A 20913-nucleotide genomic window follows, 5' to 3' on the forward strand; every position below is an offset into this window, starting at 1 on the left:
GAAAATTGGCTTCCTATTAACTTCCAAAAAAATGCACTCTATTGTTTTCATTGCTTCATATAAAATAATTTTACCCTTTTCTGTTTTTGTCTTCCTACCTACCTCTGAATGCACAAATCCTATAGTAATTTCTCTGCCCTTTTGTCTCTATATTCAAATTCTCCTTAAGCAAATCTACTGTTTAGTTTTATCTGTATTCTCTATAATAATGATCAAATCTCTTGAGCTCTGACCTCTGAAATATACACTGATGTTCATATCAAATCACTTATAAAATGTCTGTTTTTTATTCTTCTAAGGTATACATTTCTATCAATAACAAGTGGACATCTTGCAGTTTGTTTCTTTTACTCCTCTCTCTCCCTGTTTAGTCCCTCTATCCCATTGCATCCCATCACCCATCAGTTCTATGTACTCCACCACACTGAACCAGAGTGCCTTTTGTTATGTGCAGTCTGTGCAAAGATCTTTCTAAAGGGAGTCTTAAATTCTCCTTGAAAGTGGTCATGTCCTACCTAGCGCTTCCTGTTTTTGGTCTCTTCACTTTCCAGTACATTCTATTGTAGAATTATAGAGTACAAAACTGTGTAAATCGGGCTTCCCTAGTGGCACAGTGGTTGAGAGTCTGCCTGCCAATGCAGGGAACACGGGTTCGTGCCCCGGTCTGGAAAGATCCCACATGCCGCGGAGCGGCTGGGCCCGTGAGCCATGGCCGCTGAGCCTGTGCGTCTGGAGCCTGTGCTCCACGACGGGAGAGGCCACAACAGTGAGAGGCCCGCGTACCGCAAAAAAAAAAAAAAAAAAAAATGTGTAAATCATCTAGTCTCTCCCTTCAGATTGCGTAGGTTTGGAAACTAACTCGTCCTCCTTTTGGCTAGGTGAGTTGGCAAGTTGATTTAGGGTCTTGTGACTGTAAAATGGGTAAAATAATAGTACCTTCTCATAGATATTTCTGAAGATTAAATGAATTAGTATATATGCAGCTCTTAGTAGGACTAAATAAATGCTTTATTAGTATATAGTATGGTATATTAGTATGTATGGTATATAGTATATTAGTATATAGTATATTTGATATCAATCTCTGAATGCAGATTTTGTTATATCTAACACCTACCAGAAAACATACACCCTCTATTATTGCCTATCATTTCATTAATTAGTCTTCTAACTGATGTTCAAAGCTTCCTAAATCTTACCCCATGTTATTATTTTTCTAATTGTCTCTCCTATTAATCCTATATTTTTGGCACATTTTTTAATATTCTTCCTTCCCTCGTCACATTTAGTTGCATTTCCACAACTTTCCCCATAGTATTAAACAGTCCTTTGACACTTTTATTGGAGTCTTCTTTGGACTTCCAAAATTTTATACTTCAAAATCCAATTCAAGTCTCACCTTCTTCCTGAAGTTATTGAATACTCTGAGAAAGTTCTCTTTCTAAATAATATTTATTTTCTATAGTATATGCTTTAGAATTCAATTATAGAGTTTCACAGGTCTCTGTAGTTTCTTACAATATGCTTTCCCCAGTTAAAACATATTTCTTGAGATAAATATTTATTTTATTCTCTCTTAGCCTCTATATAAAAGCCAATTTTTGATGACTCAGAACACTTATTTCCTCAGGATTAGCCATTATGAACTTAGAGATAAATATTAAACAATTAAAATAGATGCTGGCACCTATCATGCCATCTAACAGGGTCTAAATGAATAATATTGTTGAATAATAAGAAAGAATAGATGATCACTATTCAGCTACAGATGATCAATTATGTATCAAAAAATAGTCTTAGTCTAAAATGCTGTGCACTGGAAGATTACTGTCACTTTTCTATTCTGAAGATTTTTCCAAAAAATAAGTTATAGTCTCTGTGTTAGAACTGATCCTGTTCTCTTGCCCCAGAATATACAGAAGAGAAGCAAGTTTATAGAGCAGAAAGGGTGTTGAACAATGTCAATTCCCTCTCGCACTATTAGATTCTCGCCACCTCACCATCACCTGTCTGTCTCTATTGAACTGTATTAAAAATAGGGCTTCCCTGGTGGCACAGTGGTTAAGAATCCACCTGCCAATGTAGGGGACACAGGTTCGAGCCCTGGTCCAGGAAGATCCCACGTGCCGCAGAGCAATTAAACCCGTGCGCCACAACTACTGAGACTGCGCTCTAGAGCCCGCGCTCTAGAGCCCGCGAGCCACAACTACTGAAGCCCACACGCCTAGAGCCCATGCTCCACAACAAGAGAAGCCACCGCAATGAGAAGCCCGTGCACCGCAACGAAGCGTAGCCCCTGCTCACCACAGCTAGAGAAAGCCCATGCACAGCAACAAAGACCCAATACAGCCAAAAATAAATAAATAAAATATAATAATAATAATATCAAGAAAACTGGGAATTCCAAGGAAGGAGATGGAATTTAATGTATATTTTCAGTTAAATGTATGAGGTTGAAAATTTTGCAGTCTGTTAGCAAGAGAAAGGATAGCAACGACTGTACTGTTATTAAGCAAATATAGCATGCAAGTATAGAAACTGTACCTAAAAAATGTCCTATTTTTTAAAAATCTGTTATACTAAGACAAGAGCTATAATGGTGCAGTGAGAAAAGTTTTTAAATTTAAAGACTAAGCATTTTAGCTAAACCAAAAAAACATTGGAAAATAGTAACTTCTTGTCCTGGGTAACTAGATTTGAAATTAAATCTTCATATTTATTTGTCAATTAGGTCAGTGCTTTAGTGAAATATAATTGTATACGTTTATACTCCTAGTAAGAGTAAGATGTTAAACATGGATGAATGGATGAGACAGATCAAGGTCTTAGCAGGAACAGAAATTGCAGTATGAGTTGGTAGTCTAGCCCATTTTCAGATTCCGTTCTTGTTGTTCTCCATGTGCACTGTGCTTACTAACGTCTAGACCACTGACATCTGAAGCAGGCTGAGGGCTGAGGCCAGCATTCAGATATGTTTTATTTGGCTAGCATTGTATTTTATTTATTTATTTATTTATTTTTAGTGAATGAAATAATACTTTATAATTTTGATTAAGAGGTAAAGGAATAGAGAACAACTGAATTTGAGATATACGAGAGAACAGAATAATTTGGAAATTAATCTTTCAGTGTTTACTTTCCATGTTCATACAATGAACTAGGCTTCTATTCAGCCTCACTATACATGATATGATGCATCACATAACTTTGTATAAGTTGCCACAAATACAGGATACCTAATATACAATGAATGAAAGAAATTTTGTCAGCAAGACTGCCCTCATAGCTCCATTTCACTTTATATTTGTTTTTCAGTTTTCTTAGATTTTCAATGTATTTATACACAAACTCATTTTGTCTATAGCATTGAAATAGTAAAAAAAAACAAAACAAGAAAACAAACAAACCAAAAGAATCAAACATTTTTGCTCCAGACATGCAGGCTCAGCGGCCATGGCTGACGGGCCCAGCCACTCGGCTGCATGTGGGATCTTCCCGGACCGGGGCACGAACCCGTGTCCCCTGCATCGGCAGGCGGACTCTCAACCACTGCACCACCAGGGAAGCCCCAAACTTTTTTATAAGAATATCAAAATGTCATATTTTTTTTTCTTTCACATATGTACTTTATTTTTCATCAATGGTAAAAAAAACCTAACCTGCTTCACCTTGTAAGATTTCACAAAAAGGGTATATACTTCCAAACATATGTACAACAGATTTTTTTTTACACAATCAGATGAACCAACAAAATATCCACAAATGTTGCATGCTAATTGCTCATCAGCTAGCTCCACACACTTTTTCATGGTTTTGCTTCACTGTCTCCATCTTCTCTTTGTGTAAAAGCAGTGTAGCATTGTATTTTAAAAATGAACATAAATGCCTTTGGGCAGAGCACACACTTTTAAATTCACAATAGTCCTTGTCTTGTTTTTACCTTGTTCTTGGTAGTCCCCATTTTTTTCTTTTTTTAAACCTTGTCTCCAAACCCCTGAAGCCATTTGAATTTGCCATCCCTGGTTTAGGACTTCAGCAGATCTACTTTTCTTTATTCTAGTCTTCCTTCGCTTTATCAATTAAAGTTGGTGAGTATGAAACTGAATTAGAAGGAACTAGGGTGGGAGATAAATTCTAGTTTGTTGTACAAAGCCTATATATTAAGTCACTTTATTTTTAGTGACTTAACACATAGGTGACTAAATACATTTTAGTCACTTTTATTTTTAGTTTTGTTAAAACTATAGTCAACTTGTTACATATATACTAGGATATGTTCTACATAACATTTCTGGAAGTATCTTCTAAAAGTCAATTATCAAACTTCATCAATAAGAAATGTTCATAAGACAATCATATATTATTACACATATCATATAGAGCAGTTTACCAAACAGAAATAATTTTTACCAGTTTTACCAAATATTCCTACATCAATATTAAACACAATTTTGTTTAAGTTATATATATATTAAATATGATTTTACTTTTCTCAACATTAATCAAATTGCAACTATTTTATAAATGTACCCTCACAAAATAACTCATTTCTCATTCAAGAGCTTATCAGCATACTCTGTTGACATAATTAAATGCAATTATTTCTACTTACCTGCATACCTATAATAGTTTTTTATCAGAAATTAAATATTTAGACCTAAGATGACAGTGCATTCATATAGAATATGAATGGTAGAATATACATCATACTGTGACCACTTCTCTATCATGTAGAGTTTCAGTAGCTCACAATCATGTTTGTGTTGGAGACACATTATTGCCAGTTACAATGAAATATCAAACAGCTACCCTAAGCCAAAAAGGGATGGAAGATAGAATGAATCAGGATGGCAAGAAATATTCTTGAAATTACTTGTACCTTTTTAATTGTCTTCTCAATAAGCATGTCTCCAACTGGCATTAGAATACCTCCAAACACAGCCAGGACTGCACCAATGACAGCACCAGCGATGAGCCCACAGTTTCGATCGCAGCCCATTTTTCTTGTTGAGGGAAAAAAACTAAGGTTCAGCACCTGCTTCTTTCAAACTCCCGGGCCTGATGAAGGTGGTTTCCAAGAGGTCTCGTTCTATCATTAGAAGGAGATCATAAAACAGAAGCATAAGTATCATACTAAAAGATCAAAGTACAAGGAAAACACGCAACTGAAACAGATCATTTTGCCAGTTATAAACAGATCCTTTTTTTTTTTTAAATAAAACTTTATAGGTCTTGTCCTTTCTTGATTTGACCCACCTACCAGTGGTAGAAGTAATAAATAATGTCACATAGAGCAGTTCTTCAAAGTTCTCCTCTTTAAAATTTTCTATGGATGATTAACATTCTGAAATCTTATCTAAGGAGAATATGCTTACTGTACTCTTGCCCTCTGCTTACCTTGCATCACCCTGGGACACTTACGGGCCTCTTCACCCTCTATCTGGCTTCTCCACCCCAACACAACCATCTGTACCCTAACTGGAGTTCTCCTGCAAACTGAATGTGGGTGGACTGATGTCTATCACATCTAAATGCTAAGCAAGTTTGGTGACAGATGTTTTCTTTACCTTTTTCACAAATAGAAAGATACGGATTTTACAGGAAATGATCTGATGAGTCTCAGAGGAATCAATTCTTGTAATCAATTGTAAGCTACCTGTTAAAACAAAAAAGCATAAGTAAATTGGGAAAATACATTGTCAGAAAATTAGCACTAGACTACTCCCTAATATCATCAAAATTATAATCACTATTAAAAGAAAATTACACTTTCATCAATATTGAGTTCATGCCTGCATTCTTTCTTATACACGGTGTTGAAAACATTGAAATATTTTAAAGAAGAGTACTTCATTTTCAATTTCTTTTTAAATTTTTTTTAACATCTTTATTGGAGTATAATTGCTTTACAATGGTGTGTTAGTTTCTGCTGTATAACAAAGTGAATCAGCTATACATATACATGTAACTCCATAACTCGTCCCTCTTGCATCTCCCTCCCACCCTCCCTATCCCACCCCTCTAGGTGGTCACAAAGCACCTAGCTGATCTCCCTGTGCTATGCGGCTGCTTCCCACTAGCTATCCACTTTATGCTCGGTAGTGTATATATGTCCATGCCACTCTCTCACCTCGTCACAGCCTACCCCTACCCCTCCCCATATCCTCAAGTCCATGCTCTAGTAGGTTTGTGTCTTTATTCCCGTCTTACCCCTACGTTCTTCATGACCTTTTTTTTTTTCTTTCTTAGATTCCATATGTATGTCCATCAACAGATGAATGGATAAAGATGTGGCACATATATACAATGGAATATTACTCAGCCATAAAAAGAAATGAAATTGAGTCAATTTCTTTTTTTAATAACTGATTTTTAGATAGTCTAAAGGTGAAAAGACTTTAAACAAAATATGTAGAGGATGTCTAGTTTCTGTGATAGGCATTGCTTTCTTGCTGGTCTCACATATATGTATTTTAACATATTCAAGGGCAATATTGTTCATTTTGTCATGGGCAACTGACTCATGCCAGTTCTGTTAAAAGCAACTAGATTGTGTCAATATGTATTTCACTTAGTCAGTCTTATCTTTGGAAGAAAACTCTTAGTGGAATAAGTAGATCCTATTGTAACAAAGTTAATAAGACTTTATTATTCAAATATTGAAAACATACTCATTTGAGCTATTTTGGTTGCAATCGCATTTTTTATAATGGGGTTGACCTGACATCAATAAACAGAATGTGCTTTGTAGCTTATAAACAAATATTCCCTACTTCAAAATGCCCCTGGCCAAGGAAAACAAAAATGCCAACAGAATGGAGGCTACAGACAAAAAAGAGGCACATGCAATATTTTTCTCAACCTTGTAAGTATAATAATAATTATATTTTGTTATGGTCTCAGATTTTCCCTCCCTAGCTTTGTTGTGGTTGAAGTACCACTCTGATGATTTTATTAGTAGTTCTTTCCACTTGAGGAAACATTTAGTTTTTTAAAAATATTAACTGCATAGCTAAGAAAATAGTGTTAACACTAATGTTAAGAAAATAAGACATTTCCCCAAAATGGAAAAAGATGTTATAAAATTTTTTCATGGCAATTTATTTATTTTTCATCCTTTAGGATTTCCCTTGACCAATACCTTATAGCTAGGATACTCCCACTGTAAATCAGATGAGCAAACTGATTCACACTGAGGTCCTCATGGCTAAGAAGCTTGAATAGTCATGAGTGTCACATGTTTTTTTCCAATGTAAACAAAACACACAAGCCTAAACAAGTGATTTATCTTTCCTGTGGAATTTTATGTGTCCCTGAGCAAGTAGACTTGGCTTTTTATTAACTGCTTGCGGTTGGAGGGGGAAGAATATACCCTACCTCCTATGGCTTTGGCCAGGATGGTCATAATGCAATGGAACAAATTATTTAAACCTGATAATAATGACTAGATATTCACAAGTAGAATCTCCTTTGCAAAGGATAATTGTACAGCACCTTAAAATTTTTGTGAAACATCATCTTTTTTGTTTTTGTATTTTTGCGGTACGCGGGCCCCTCTCACTGTTATGGGCTCTCCCGTTGCGGAGCACACGCTCTGTTCGCGCAGGCTCAGCGGCCATGGCTCACGGGCCCAGCCGCTCTGCGGCATGTGGGATCTTCCTGGACTGGGGCACGAACCTGTGTCCCCTGCATCGGCAGGCGGACTCTCAACCACTGCGCCACCAGGGAAGCCCTGAAACATCACCTTTTAAACGATCATTGTAATTGCTGAGTAGAGAATGTCACCCAGGTGTTCTGTACTGTATACAAGTGATCATATTCAGGGGAGCTTATCAAGTAATATTTTACTGAATGCCCATTTCATAGACCATTCCGCAGTTCAAAATCTGCAAGTTATACTTAAGGTAGTCATCAGGATACAGGGATCGAGCCTGCTGTAATTGAGACTGGTAGACTGGAGAATAAATAAACTGAAGCATGATGGGCTACTCTCTTGCCAGCTGACCTTGGGCAAGTCATTTAATAGCTCTATTCCTCAGTTTCCTCATGTGTAAAATAAGATGCTAAGATGAGATCCCCAGTTCTTAATTTAGGCAGCTGAACTGGTTCTTCACTCAAATTCTTACATGGAAGACCAGGCAGAGTGACTTTGATTATAGCAGTGGTGGGAACCCCGAGACCCTGATTCCTAACTTGGTTTCCCCACTCCCAAGTAACACTATCCTATCCCATGTTTAGGAAACTTGAGGAGAATCTCTGTAGAAACAAATGGACTGCAATTCGTTAAAAAATTGGGACATGAAATCCCGAGGGTCAAATTCTAGTTTTGTTTCTGTAACATCATGAATCTATTAAAAAACATAACTCAAAGATAAAATCATCTCTTTCAGAAAGATACTGTATCTCCTATATAAACACCACTAAAAATTATTCAATATTAATGTCATTTGCAATTCTGACAGATGGAATATAAAATGAGTTAAACATTACAATTGCATGGTTTCTGAGATGGACAGAGGTGTATTATTTGCCCCTTTCCAGATCTATGCCATCACCTAGTTAAGAATCTACCTGACCTTTCCCAGAATCATTCTCCTTTATTCAAGCAGCCCCATGGACTACAGGAAAGAGTTTCTGCAAGGGGCAAAGAGTCCCAAGAAAGTCCACTGGATGACCCAGGGGGCAACAGGTTATTCAATGCCTCTCTAAACCTGAAAACCCATTACTATGACTTCCAAGGACCCTGAGCCCAGAGATGTGAAGTCATGGGCAGACCTGGGTACTGCCTAGGCTCTGTCTGCTTTGAATTTAAAATTGAAGTGAGATAGTATACACAGTCCACCGCTGTTGAGTCAAGTTCATCAGAAAACAGAAGTGTCAATAATTTTTTGGGTTGAATTGCATGGTTAGGCAGTTCCTAGTCTGACACTGTCTGGATGATGCATAAGCAAAGATACAAGAGTTACTCTAACATTCCTGCATATGTGTATTGATACTTTCAACAGAAAAAGATTGAGTTTATCTAATTTTGCACATTTTCTCTTGGCTGACATACTTTTGTTACCTTGATGTAAGTTTCCTTTTTTTTTCTCTAAGAATAGGCAAGATATTTCACATGTGTGGTGTAGTCCTCCTTTATCAATGGGTTTGCTTTTCACAGTTTCAAAAGTGGTCAAGTGAAGTTAACTGAACCTGTAGAAAGCAAAATCTTGGCTACAGGGGAACTACTTAGGGTTTGGTGCTATCTCTGGGTTCAGGCACCCACTGAGGGTCTTAGAAGGTATCCTCCACACCTGTGAATGTGGGGGAACTACTTACTTGTGTTCATTTATTATGCTTCAGTGCCCTGTCACCATAAGTTAAGTATTGCTATTATAATTATACTTTAACCTTATGCTTCATACTACAAAATTACAAATACAAGTTGACCCCTGAACAACACAGAGGGGTTATGGACCCTGCAGGCAGTGGAAAATCCACATATAACTATACAGTCAGCCCTCCTTTTCTGTAGTTCTGCATCTGTGGATCCAATTGTGGATCAGGTAGTACTGTAGTATCTACTGAAAAAATTCTGTGTAAAAGTGGACCCACAAAGTTCAAACCTGTTCTGTTCAAGAGTCAACTGTAGTTTTATTCACCTGAAGCAAAGGAGGGACCAACAAATTAAGTAGGACATGCACTGAATACATGAAAGTTCAGGTTACTCAGGACATTCTATTCAAGAGCTTCATAAAAAAAGTATAGTTATTCCCCACTCTCCTCTCACATGTAGCCGTTTAGAGCACATAAAATTTGTGTTTTGCACACATGGTTCTCTCAATAGTACAGCTTCTGACATAATAAAACTTATTTTACTTGCTAATATTAGATTAAGTTTCATTCTTTACTGTTATTTCTTCTTCATGATCAGACATTGAGGAGAGGACTGGCCGCGTGAACACAGCCTGCAGGGGGTTAGTGCACCACGACTAGCCAGGAGGGAGTCCGGGAAAAGGTCTGGAGCTGCCGAAGAGGCAAGAGACTTTTTCTTCCCTCTGTTTCCTGGTGCGCGAGGAGAGGGGATTAAGAGCGCTGCTTAAAGGAGCTCCAGAGACGGGCGCGAGCCGTGGCGAACAGCGCGGACCACAGAGATGGACCTGAGACACTTAAGGCCACTGCTGCCGCCACCAGGAAGCCTGTGTGCAAGCACAGGTCACTATCCACACCTCCCTTCCGGGGAGCCTGTGCAGCCCGCCACTGCCAGGGTCCCGGATCCAGGGACAACTCCCCCGGGAGAACGCACGGCGCGCCTCAGGCTGGTACAATATCATGCCGGCCTCTGCCGCCGCAGGCTCGCCCCGCACTCCGGGCCCCTCCCTCCCCCCCGCCTGAGTGAGCCAAAGCCCCCGAAGCAGCGGCTTCATTATCCCCGTCCTGTCTGAGCGAAGAACAGACGCCCTCCGGCGACCTACATGCAGAGGCGGGTCCAAATCCAAAGCTGAGCCCCGGGAGCTGTGCGAACAAAGAAGAGAAAGGGAAATCTGTCCCAGCAGCCTCAGGAGCAGTGGATTAAATCTCCACAATCATCTTGCTGTACCCTGCATCTGTGGAATGCCTAAATAGACAACGAATCATCCCAAATTGAGGAGGTGGACTTTCAGAGCAAGATTTATGATTTTTTCCCCTTTTCCTCTTTGTGAGTGTGTATGTGTAAGCTTCTGTGTGAGATTTTGTCTCTATAGCATTGTTTTCACCCTTTGTCCTAGGGTTCTGTCTGTCCTTTTTTTTTTTTTTACTTTAAAACAAATTTTTTTCTTAATAAATATTTTTTATTTTAATAACTTTATTTTGTCTTACATTATTTTATTTTCTCCTCTTTCTTTCTTTCTTTCTTTCTTTCTTTCTTTTTCTTTCTTTCTACTTTTTCCCCCTTTTATTCTAGCCGTGTGGATGAAAGGTTCTTGGTGCCAGTAGTCAGTGCTGTGCCTCTGAGGTGGGAGAGCCAACTTCAGGACACTGGTCCACGAGGGACCTCCCAGTTCCACGTAATATCAAATGGCGAAAATTTCCCAGAGATCTCCATCTCAACACCAACACCCAGCTTCACTCAATGACCAGCAAGCTACAGTGCTGGAAATCCTATGCCAAACAACTAGCAAGACAGGAACACAACCCCACACATTAGCAGAGAGGCTGCCTAAAATCATAATAAGGCCACAGACACCCCAAAACACACCACCAGATGTGGACCTGCCCACCAGAAAGACAAGATCCAGCCTCATCCACCAGAACACAGGCACTAGTCCCCTCCACCAGGAAGCCTACACAACCCACTGAACCAACTTTAGCCATTGGGTACAGACAACAAAAACAAAGGGAACTACAAACCTGCAGCCTGCAAAAAGGAGACCCCAAACACAGTAAGATAAGCAAGTTGAGAAGACAGAAAAGCACACAGCAGATGAAGGAGCAAGATAAAAACCCACCAGACCTAACAAATGAAGAGGAAAGAGGCAGTCTACCTGAAAAAGAATTCAAAATAATGATAGTAAAGATGATCCAAAATCTTGGAAATAGAATAGGCAAAATGCAAGAAACATTTAACAAGGACCTAGAAGAACTAAAGAGGAAACAAGCAATGATGAACAACACAATAAATGAAATTAAAACTAGATGGGATCAATAGCAGAATAAATGAGGCAGAAGAACGGATAAGTGACCTGGAAGATAAAATAGTGGAAATAACTACTGCAGAGCAGAATAAAGAAAAAAGAATGAAAAGAACTGAGGACAGTCTCAGAGACCTCTGGGACAACATTAAACGCACCAACATTCGAATTATAGGGGTTCCAGAAGAAGAAGAGAAAAAGAAAGGGACTGAGAAAATATTTGAAGAGATTATAGTTGAAAACTTCCCTAATATGGGAAAGGAAATCGTTAATCAAGTCCAGGAAGCACAGAGAGTCCCATACAGGATAAATTCAAGGAGAAATACGCCAAGACACATATTAATCAAACTGTCAAAAACTAAATACAAAGAAAGCATATTAAAAGCAGCAAGGGAAAAACAACAAATAACACACAAGGGAATCCCCATAAGGTTAACAGCTGATCTCTCAGCAGAAACTCTACAAGGCAGAAGGCACTGGCAGGACATACTTAAAGTGATGAAGGAGAAAAACCTACAACCAAGATTACTCTACCCAGCAAGGATCTCATTCAGATTTGATGGAGAAATTAAAACCTTTACAGAAAAGCTAAAGCTGAGAGAGCTCAGTGCCACCAAACCAGCTTTACAACAAATGTAATGGAACTTCTCTAGGCAAGAAACACAATAGAAGGAAAAGAACTACAATAACGAAACCAAGACAATTAAGAAAATGGGAATAGGAACATACATATCAATAATTACCTTAACTGTAAATGGACTAAATGCTCCCACCAAAAGACACAGACTGGCTGAATGGATACAAAAACAAGACCCATATATATGCTGTCTACAAGAGACCCACTTCAGACCTAGGGACACATACAGACTGAAAGTGAGGGGATGGAAAAACATATTCCATGCAAATGGAAACCAAAAGAAAGCTGGAGTAGCAATTCTCATATCACACAAAATAGACTTTAAAACAAAGACTATTACAAGAGACAAAGAAGGACACTACATATGATCAAGGGATTGATCCAAGACCAAGATATAACAATAGTAAATATTTATGCACCCAACATAGGAGCACCTCAATACATAAGGCAAATACTAACAACCATAAAGGGGAAATCGACAGTAACACATTCATAAGTAGGGGACTTTAAAACCCCACTTTCATCAATGGACAGATCATCCAAAATGAAAATAAATAAGGAAACACGAGCTTTAAATGATACATTAAACAAGATGGACTTAATTGATATTTATAGGACACTCCATCCAAAAACAACAGAATACACATTTTTCTCAGGTGCTCATGGAACATTCTCCAGGATAGAGCATATCTTGGGTCACAAATCAAGCCTTGGTAAATTTAAGAAAATTGAAATTGTATCAAGTATCTTTTCTGACCACAACGCTACGAGACTAGATATCAATTACAGGAAAAGATCTGTAAAAAATAAAAACTCATGGAGGCTAAACAATACACTACTTAATAACCAAGAGATCACTGAAGAAATCAAAGAGGAATTCAAAAAATACCTAGAAACAAATGACAGTGGAGACATGATAACCCAAAACCTATGGGATGCAGCAAAAGCAGTTCTAAGAGGGAAGTTTATAGCAATACAATCCTACCTTAAGAAACTGGAAACATCTCAAATAAACAACCTAACCTTGCACCTAAAGCAGTTAGAGAAAGAAGAACAAAAAAACCCCAAAGTTAGCAGAAGGAAAGAAACCATAACGATCAGATCAGAAATAAATGAGTAAGAAATGAAGGAAACGATAGCGAAGATCTATAAAAGTAAAAGCTGGTTCCTGGAGCAGATAAACAAAATAGATAAACCATTAGCCAGACTCATCAAGAAAAAAAGGGAGAAGACTCAAATCAATAGAATTAGAAATGAAAAAGGAGAAGCAACAACTGACACTGCAGAAATACAAAGGATCATGAGAGATTACTACAAGCAACTCTATGCCAATAAAATGGACAACCTGGAAGAAATAGACAAATTCTTAGAAATGCACAACATGCCAAGACTGAATCAGGAAGAAATAGAAAATATGAACAGACCAATCACAAACACTGAAATTGAAACTGTGATTAAAAATCTTCCAACAAACAAAAGCCCAGGACCAGACGGCTTCACAGGCGAATTCTATCAAACATTTAGAGAAGAGATAACACCTATCCTTCTCAAACTCTTCCAAAATATAACAGAGGGAGGAACACTCCCAAACTCATTCCACGAGGCCACAGTCACCCTGATACCTAAACCAGACAAGGATGTCACAAAGAAAGAAAACTACAGGCCACTATCACTGATGAACATAGATGCAAAAATCCTCAACAAAATACTAGCAAACAGAATCCAACAGCACATTAAAAGGATCATACACCATGATCAAGTGGGGTTTATTCCAGGAATGCAAGGATTCTTCAATATACGCAAATTGAACAACGTGATACACCATATTAACAAATTGAAGGAGAAAAACCATATGATCATCTCAATAGATGCAGAGAAAGCTTTCGACAAAATTCAACGCCCATTTATGATAAAAACCCTGCAGAAAGTAGGCATAGAGGTAACTTTCCTCAACATAATAAAGGCCATATATGACAAACCCACAGCCAACATCGTCCTCAATGGTGAAAAACTGAAACCATTCCACGAAGATCAGGAAAAAGACAAGGTTGCCCACTCTCACCACTCTTATTCAACATAGTTTTGAAAGTTTTAGCCACAGCAATCAGAGAAGAAAAGGCAAAAAAAAGGAATACAAATCAGAAAAGAAGAAGTAAAGCCGTCACTGTTTGCAGATGACATGATACTATACACAGAGAATCCTAAAGATGCTACCAGAAAACTACTAGAGCTAATCAATGAATTTGGTAAAGTAGCAGGATACAAAATTAATGCATCAGAAATCTCTGGCATTCCTATACACTAATGATGAAAAATCTGAAAGTGAAATCAAGAAAACACTCCCATTTACCATTGGAACAAAAAGAATAAAATATCTAGGAATAAACCTACCTAAGGAGACAAAAGACCTGTATGCAGAAAATTATAAGACACTGATGAAAGAAATTATAGATGGTACAAATAGATGGAGAGATATACCATGTACTTGGATCGGAACAATCAACATTGTGAAAATGACTCTACTACCCAAAGCAATCTACAGATTCAATGCAATCCCTATCAAACTACCACTGGCATTTTTCACAGAACTAGAACAAAAAATTTCACAATTTGTATGGAAACAAAGAAGACCCCGAATAGCTAAAGCAATCATGAGAACGAACAACGGAGCTGGAGATATCAGGCTCCCTGACTTCAGACTATACTACAAAGCTACAGCAATCAAGAGAGTATAGTACAGGCACAAAAACAGAAATATAGATCAATGGAAAAGGATAGAAAGCCCAATGATAAACCCACACACATACGGTCACCTTATCTTTGATAAAGGAGGCAGGAATGTACAGTGGAGAAAGGACAGCCTATTCAATAAGTGGTGCTGGGAAAACTGGACAGGTACATGTAAAAGTATGAGATTAGATCATTCCCTAACACCATACACAAAAATAAGCTCAAAATGGATTAAAGACCTAAATGTAAGGCCAGAAACTATCAAACTCTTAGAGGAAAACATAGGCAGAGCACTCTATGACATAAATCACAGCAAGATCCTTTTTGACCCACCTCCTAGAGAAATGGAAATAAAAACAAAAATAAACAAATGGGACCTAATGAAACTTCAAAGCTTTTGCACAGCAAAGGAAACCATAAACAAGACCAAAAGACAACCCTCAGAATGGGAGAAAATATTTGCAAATGAAGCAACTGAGAAACGATTAATCTCCAAATTTACAAGCAGGTCATGCAGCTCAATAACAAAACAACAAACAACCCAATCCAAAAATGGGCAGAAGACCTAAACAGACATTTCTCCAAAGAAGATATACAGATTGCCAACAAACACATGAAGGAATGCTCAACATCATTAATCATTAGAGAAATGCAAATCAAAACTGCAATGAGATATCATCTCACACTGGTCAGAATGGCCATCATCAAAAAATCTAGAAACAATAAATGCTGGAGAGGGTGTGGAGAAAAGGGAACACTCTTGCACTGCCGGTGGGAATGTGAATTGGTACAGCCACTATGGAGAATAGTATGGAGGTTCCTTAAAAAGCTACAAATAGAACTACCATACGACCCAGCAAACCCACTCCTGGGCCTATACCCTGAGAAAACCATAATTCAAAAAGAGTCATGTACCAAAATGTTCATTGCAGCTCTATTTACAATAGCCAGGACATGGACGCAACCTAACTGTCCATCATCAGATGAATGGATAAAGAAGATGTGGCATATATATACAATGGAATATTGCTCAGCCATAAAAAGAAACGAAATTGAAATATTTGTAGTGAGGTGGTTGGACCTACAGTCTGTCATACAGAGTGAATTAAGTCAGAAAGAGAAAGACAAATACCGTATGCTAACACATATATATGGAATCTAAGAAAAAAAAATGTCATGAAGAACCTATGGGTAAGACAGGAATAAAGACACAGACCTACTAGAGAATGGACTTGAGGAGCTGGGGAGGGGGAAGGGTAAGCTGTGACAAAGTGAGAGAGTGGCATGCACATATATACACTACCAAACGTAGAATAGATAGCTGGTGGGAAGTAGCTGCATAGTACAGGGAGATCAGCTTGGTGCCTTGTGACCACCTCGAGGGGTGGGATACGGAGGGTGGGAGGGAGGGAGACGTAAGAGGGAAGAGATATGGGGACACATGTATATGTATAACTGATTCACCTTGTTGTAAAGTGGAAACTAACACACCATTGTAAAGCAATTATACTCCAATAAAGATGTAAAAAAAGAAAAAAAAGAAAGCACATTTTACTCAAACATAAACAAACAAAAAATAAGACATTGATATGTGTAATAACTTATTGCTTGCTTAAAGTACTTAAGTTTAGAAAACAAAAAATAATCAAAGGTACAGAGAAGAAAACATATTTTTGAGACCAATAAGAAGAAGGAAGAGAAAATAAAAAGAAATATTTTAAGATATCACTACTCCCATAACTTTCTTCAGTCTATATGGAGATCAGCTGTATCCTATCAGTTCACAGACATTAAGTCCTATTCCTTTTGTAGAATTCATGAGTATATGTACACGTGGCTGTTTCTTTTTTTGCTGTGATATCTACAAAATGTTTCTAGATGAACTTACGAGAGTTATGCCATTCTACTATGTTGGAAACCTGGTGGTAGGAACTGAGACTGAGCTATAAGAAGCGTCTCCATTAGTAGGTCAGGATAATAAAATTTCCAGAGAATGTGTCAATTATTGCCATGTGCAGATAGAGCTGTGTTTCCTGGGAAACTCCACCCAGAAAAGGTATGGCCCAGAGGTACAGTTTCCTGGGATGTGAACTACGAAACTTTAACATTTTCAGATTATAACAGTATGTACTTGTACCATAAATGAGTGCCAGGACCTGGATGACATTTTCTAACTCATGAGTGAGTTAGAAATTTCCTATTCTCTCCATAAGCCTTCCTTCCACTTTTCCTTGGAATAGGAAACCAGATCACACACCTCTGTTTACCACTAGACACACACTGTGATTCTTTTGATACACAGTCTTCCTCACCTAATAAATACAGTATCTGCCCACAAAACGCAGTTTTAGAGTTTTGCGGGTGATTAATTCAACAACAGGTTGAATATGAATGATGAAAATTAGCTTTGCAAATTAAGTTCCTGTTCACACTCTTACTTTATATGATATCTAGGTGTGTTTAAAAAGCCATGATTCCGTAGCCATGAAGAAGATGCAGATTCACATCAAGCTAGTTAAGTCAATCATTTAAATCTGGTTGTGTTTCATTATGTGGAAACAGAAGGGCATTAGACTAGTACTTATTTTACACACAATCCCAACATATAAAGATAGTTAAAAGAATAGCTATTCTGGTCAAAGTTGGCAAGAACTGTGGCCCTTTCCCCTTCCAGTCACATCTCATTTGGGCTCTGAGTCATCCCCACAGAACCCAATGGCTGTGTGGAAAATGTTTAAATAACTAGATTAGGAGATCTCCGACACCTTCTTATTCAAGTTACCATAATCCTTTTAATTTATATGGGCATTTCCATCCTATCAGAATATATGGAGCTAAACATATATAATAGAAAAAAGTTTATAGCCATCTATAATACAAAACAATAATATACTTTACTAAATTATGCCTTTCAAATATAACAACTTAAAACTTGTTTTGGTGGTGGTCTTAGAAAATTAAAACAATAATTACATTGACTTCATTATTACACTAAATGTTCTTCTAGAAGCAAACGAAACTTTTTGGGGTAGTTTTTGGAGTACTTGAGTATAGAGATTACTATAGGTTTGAAATGATTCTCTTAGAGTCCTGTCCGTTTAAATAGGATTATCTAGAGCCATTCTTTTGTTTGTTTGTTTTTGTGGTACGCATGCCTCTCACTGTTGTGGCCTCTCCCGTTGCGGAGCACAGGCTCTGGACGCACAGGCTCAGCGGCCACGGCTCACAGGCCTAGCTGCTCCGCGGCATGTGGGATCTTCCCGGACCGGGGCACGAACCCGCGTACCCTTGCATCGGCAGGCGGACTCTCAACCACTGCGCCACCAGGGAAGCCCTAGAGCCATTCTTGATTGTTGAGTCCTAGATAGAAATGCTATTATCTCTTTTTTCCCCAACCCAACTCTTACTGTAAACAGTAGAATACTATAAGATTTGCAGTAATTATGATTCTGAGCTTTGAATTCAAATAATTAGGTTCAATTCGCAGTCTAACATTATAGTTTTCTGTGGCTCAGTTTTCTCTAAGATGGGTATAAATACATCATATATGGTTAAAATGTCAAATAAAATTCAATGAGGTAATGAATAAAAATTCCTATCATAGCACATGTTATGTTATTTGAAATATTATGGAATATTATTTTGAACAATCATAACCTAATAGTAAAATGTTATTGCAAATTGGCCAAGTATTATTTTTTTAAAATCTAATAAATGTGTATAAGTTACACAAAGAAGAATGATTATTTCCAAAACTCTTAGGTTACAGTAAAATCTGATAAATTGGTTTATTCTTATGTATACCAGGATTTAGAATATCATGCAAATGAAAAGGCAGCTTCTAGGTTAGACTAATGCTCCTTGAAACTTTCAGCCATGACTTGGGCCAGTGAATTAAAACACGTTTGGATTAAATCAGAAAATAGTTACAGAATCCATTCCTTCAGGAAGAAAAAAAAAATCCACAAGTATTTTTTGCTAACATTTTCTTAAAAATTAAGTGTAGCAACTATAACTCCCAAAATAAATTCCAAAATTTTTAGTACACTCTGTCCAATACCTCTCCAGTTGTAATTATGTTATTCCTCCCAGCTTAACTTCTGATGATTTTGTACTGGATTTATTGTTCTGATCTCATCATGATTTTGGTAAATGAAAAAAATTTCTATGTATTTTTTCTCTCATAAAATCCAGTCCACCACTGGACTCTCTACATAACAAAATTTTAAAAAATTATTATTTTGGTTATTTTTTGAATGAATACTAAGAGCACTGTTTCTTTTCCTAATTTAAAACTACACAGTCAAGGACTGAAAAGTACATGAAAAGATTTCAAAAACATCTTTCAATATGTTACAATTCTAGAAACTGTTAGAAATTTACTCTAGAGAATTTATGCCATTTACAGTTATGTATGAATTCACTTACTATAAATTACTATAAATTAAAACTTTAAATTTCTCTAGAATGATTTTTCCTTTAAACTTTGTATCATCATTCAAGAAAATAATTTGCTGATGTTTGTAATAAGCTTCCTAAATATTCAAAAACTTTAATTTTGTTTTTTTATTCTGTTACCAAATTTTATATAATTTATAAACATTTATATAAAGCAGAATCATTATTTGGAATTAATACAATTAACCATCCCCAGTAGCAATTACAATTTCTTTGTTCATTTTTTAAAAATGCTTAATAAGAATATATCCAAAACATACACTGCATTTAACCATGTAGACAAAGTCAGGTTCACTAAAAGTTGTGAAATTAAGATAGAAGATTAAACAAAATAATGACTCTCTAAAATAATAGGTAGCTAACAATCGCATATTAGAAAGCATGTTGGCATAGAGTGGGAAGTCATTTATAAGAACTAATCCTACTATACTGGTTTTTATTTATGTTGATTTTCATTCATAATTTAAATTAAAAATCATGTATAAATAGCCTAAGTAGATAATGAAAGTTCTGCAATAATCAAATTGGATAGTACATCATTTTAAATATTAACAAATAAATATTTACAAATAAACATAAGATTTCAAACATCAAGAAACAAAATGTCATAGGCTGGTGGACAAGGTTTCAATATTTTTTTAAACATAAAAGGTAAGAAGATTGATAACTTGGAAAACAACACAAACCTACATTTTAAAAAAAGCCTAATGACTTCAAGAAAACAGTTCCTGCTTGCTGTTGCTGTTCTATAACTTCTAACGGGTGTTTATATAGTAGTGTCATCTCCTATCATTTGGGAGATAGAAACCTTTTTATTTAAAAAAAAATCATTATGACTTACCTTTAAAAAGGCTAAGAAGGATTTTTCAATCAAATGCTCCAACATTTGAACGGTCAATTCTTAGTAGGACCAAATGGTATTCTGCAGAAAACCCTACACTGAAATCCCCATTATAAAAAGTGTGAGTTTAAATATGCTTTAAGAAAAAAAAAAAAAAGACAGACAGACGTCAGATCCCAGTGAGTGTTCTGTTGCAAGAGTAGTTAAAACAAACAAACAAATAAACAAAAACCCCACACACATCCCACCACTGATATGGCTCCTACAGGTCTATTTTTATGTTCTGGTAAGGACCCATTACCTATATCTGAGATCCTCTGCAGTACTTTTTTTTTTTTCTTTTGGCCATTTTCCCATCCAAGTAAGTCAGAGGCCAGAGAGACAAAAGGAACTAACTTGTTGAGTGGCCTCTAATATACTCTTTTACTACAGAATCATTATTACAGATGATAAACTGGGCCCAGGGGTGGAAAGTGTAGATTGGGCAGAATTATCAGTCTAACTTTCCTGCTTGAAAACCTCATTTCATAAAGTTTAAACAAAATGCACTTTTCATAAATCTAAAATGTGTTGAGCCTAATAACTGCGAAAACGAC

At 37.0% G+C, this 20913-nt stretch overlaps 1 protein-coding gene across 5 annotated transcripts in view; it reads right to left on the reverse strand.

The window, feature by feature from the left end:
• Window positions 1-20913, reverse strand: part of CD36 (CD36 molecule (CD36 blood group)) — a 92054-nt gene that overhangs the window by 27219 nt on the left and 43922 nt on the right. Inside the window, exons 1-3 of one of the 5 annotated variants that reach the window (XM_007467036.1) lie at window positions 20318-20424; window positions 5568-5656; window positions 4880-5089 (exon numbers count right to left, since the gene is read on the reverse strand). In XM_007467036.1, the coding sequence (XP_007467098.1) occupies window positions 4880-4999 (120 nt within the window). In that variant the 5' untranslated portion in view covers window positions 5000-5089; window positions 5568-5656; window positions 20318-20424. Of the gene's footprint in view, window positions 1-4879; window positions 5092-5567; window positions 5657-20317; window positions 20425-20913 lie in introns of those variants that run through there. The other 4 variants (XM_007467037.1, XM_007467035.1, XM_007467038.1 and 1 more) reach the window with 4 other exon arrangements.

The sequence above is a fragment of the Lipotes vexillifer genome, unplaced genomic scaffold (assembly GCF_000442215.2).
Source record: "Lipotes vexillifer unplaced genomic scaffold, Lipotes_vexillifer_v1.1 scaffold247, whole genome shotgun sequence".
NCBI classification, from domain to species: Eukaryota; Metazoa; Chordata; class Mammalia; order Artiodactyla; family Lipotidae; genus Lipotes; species Lipotes vexillifer.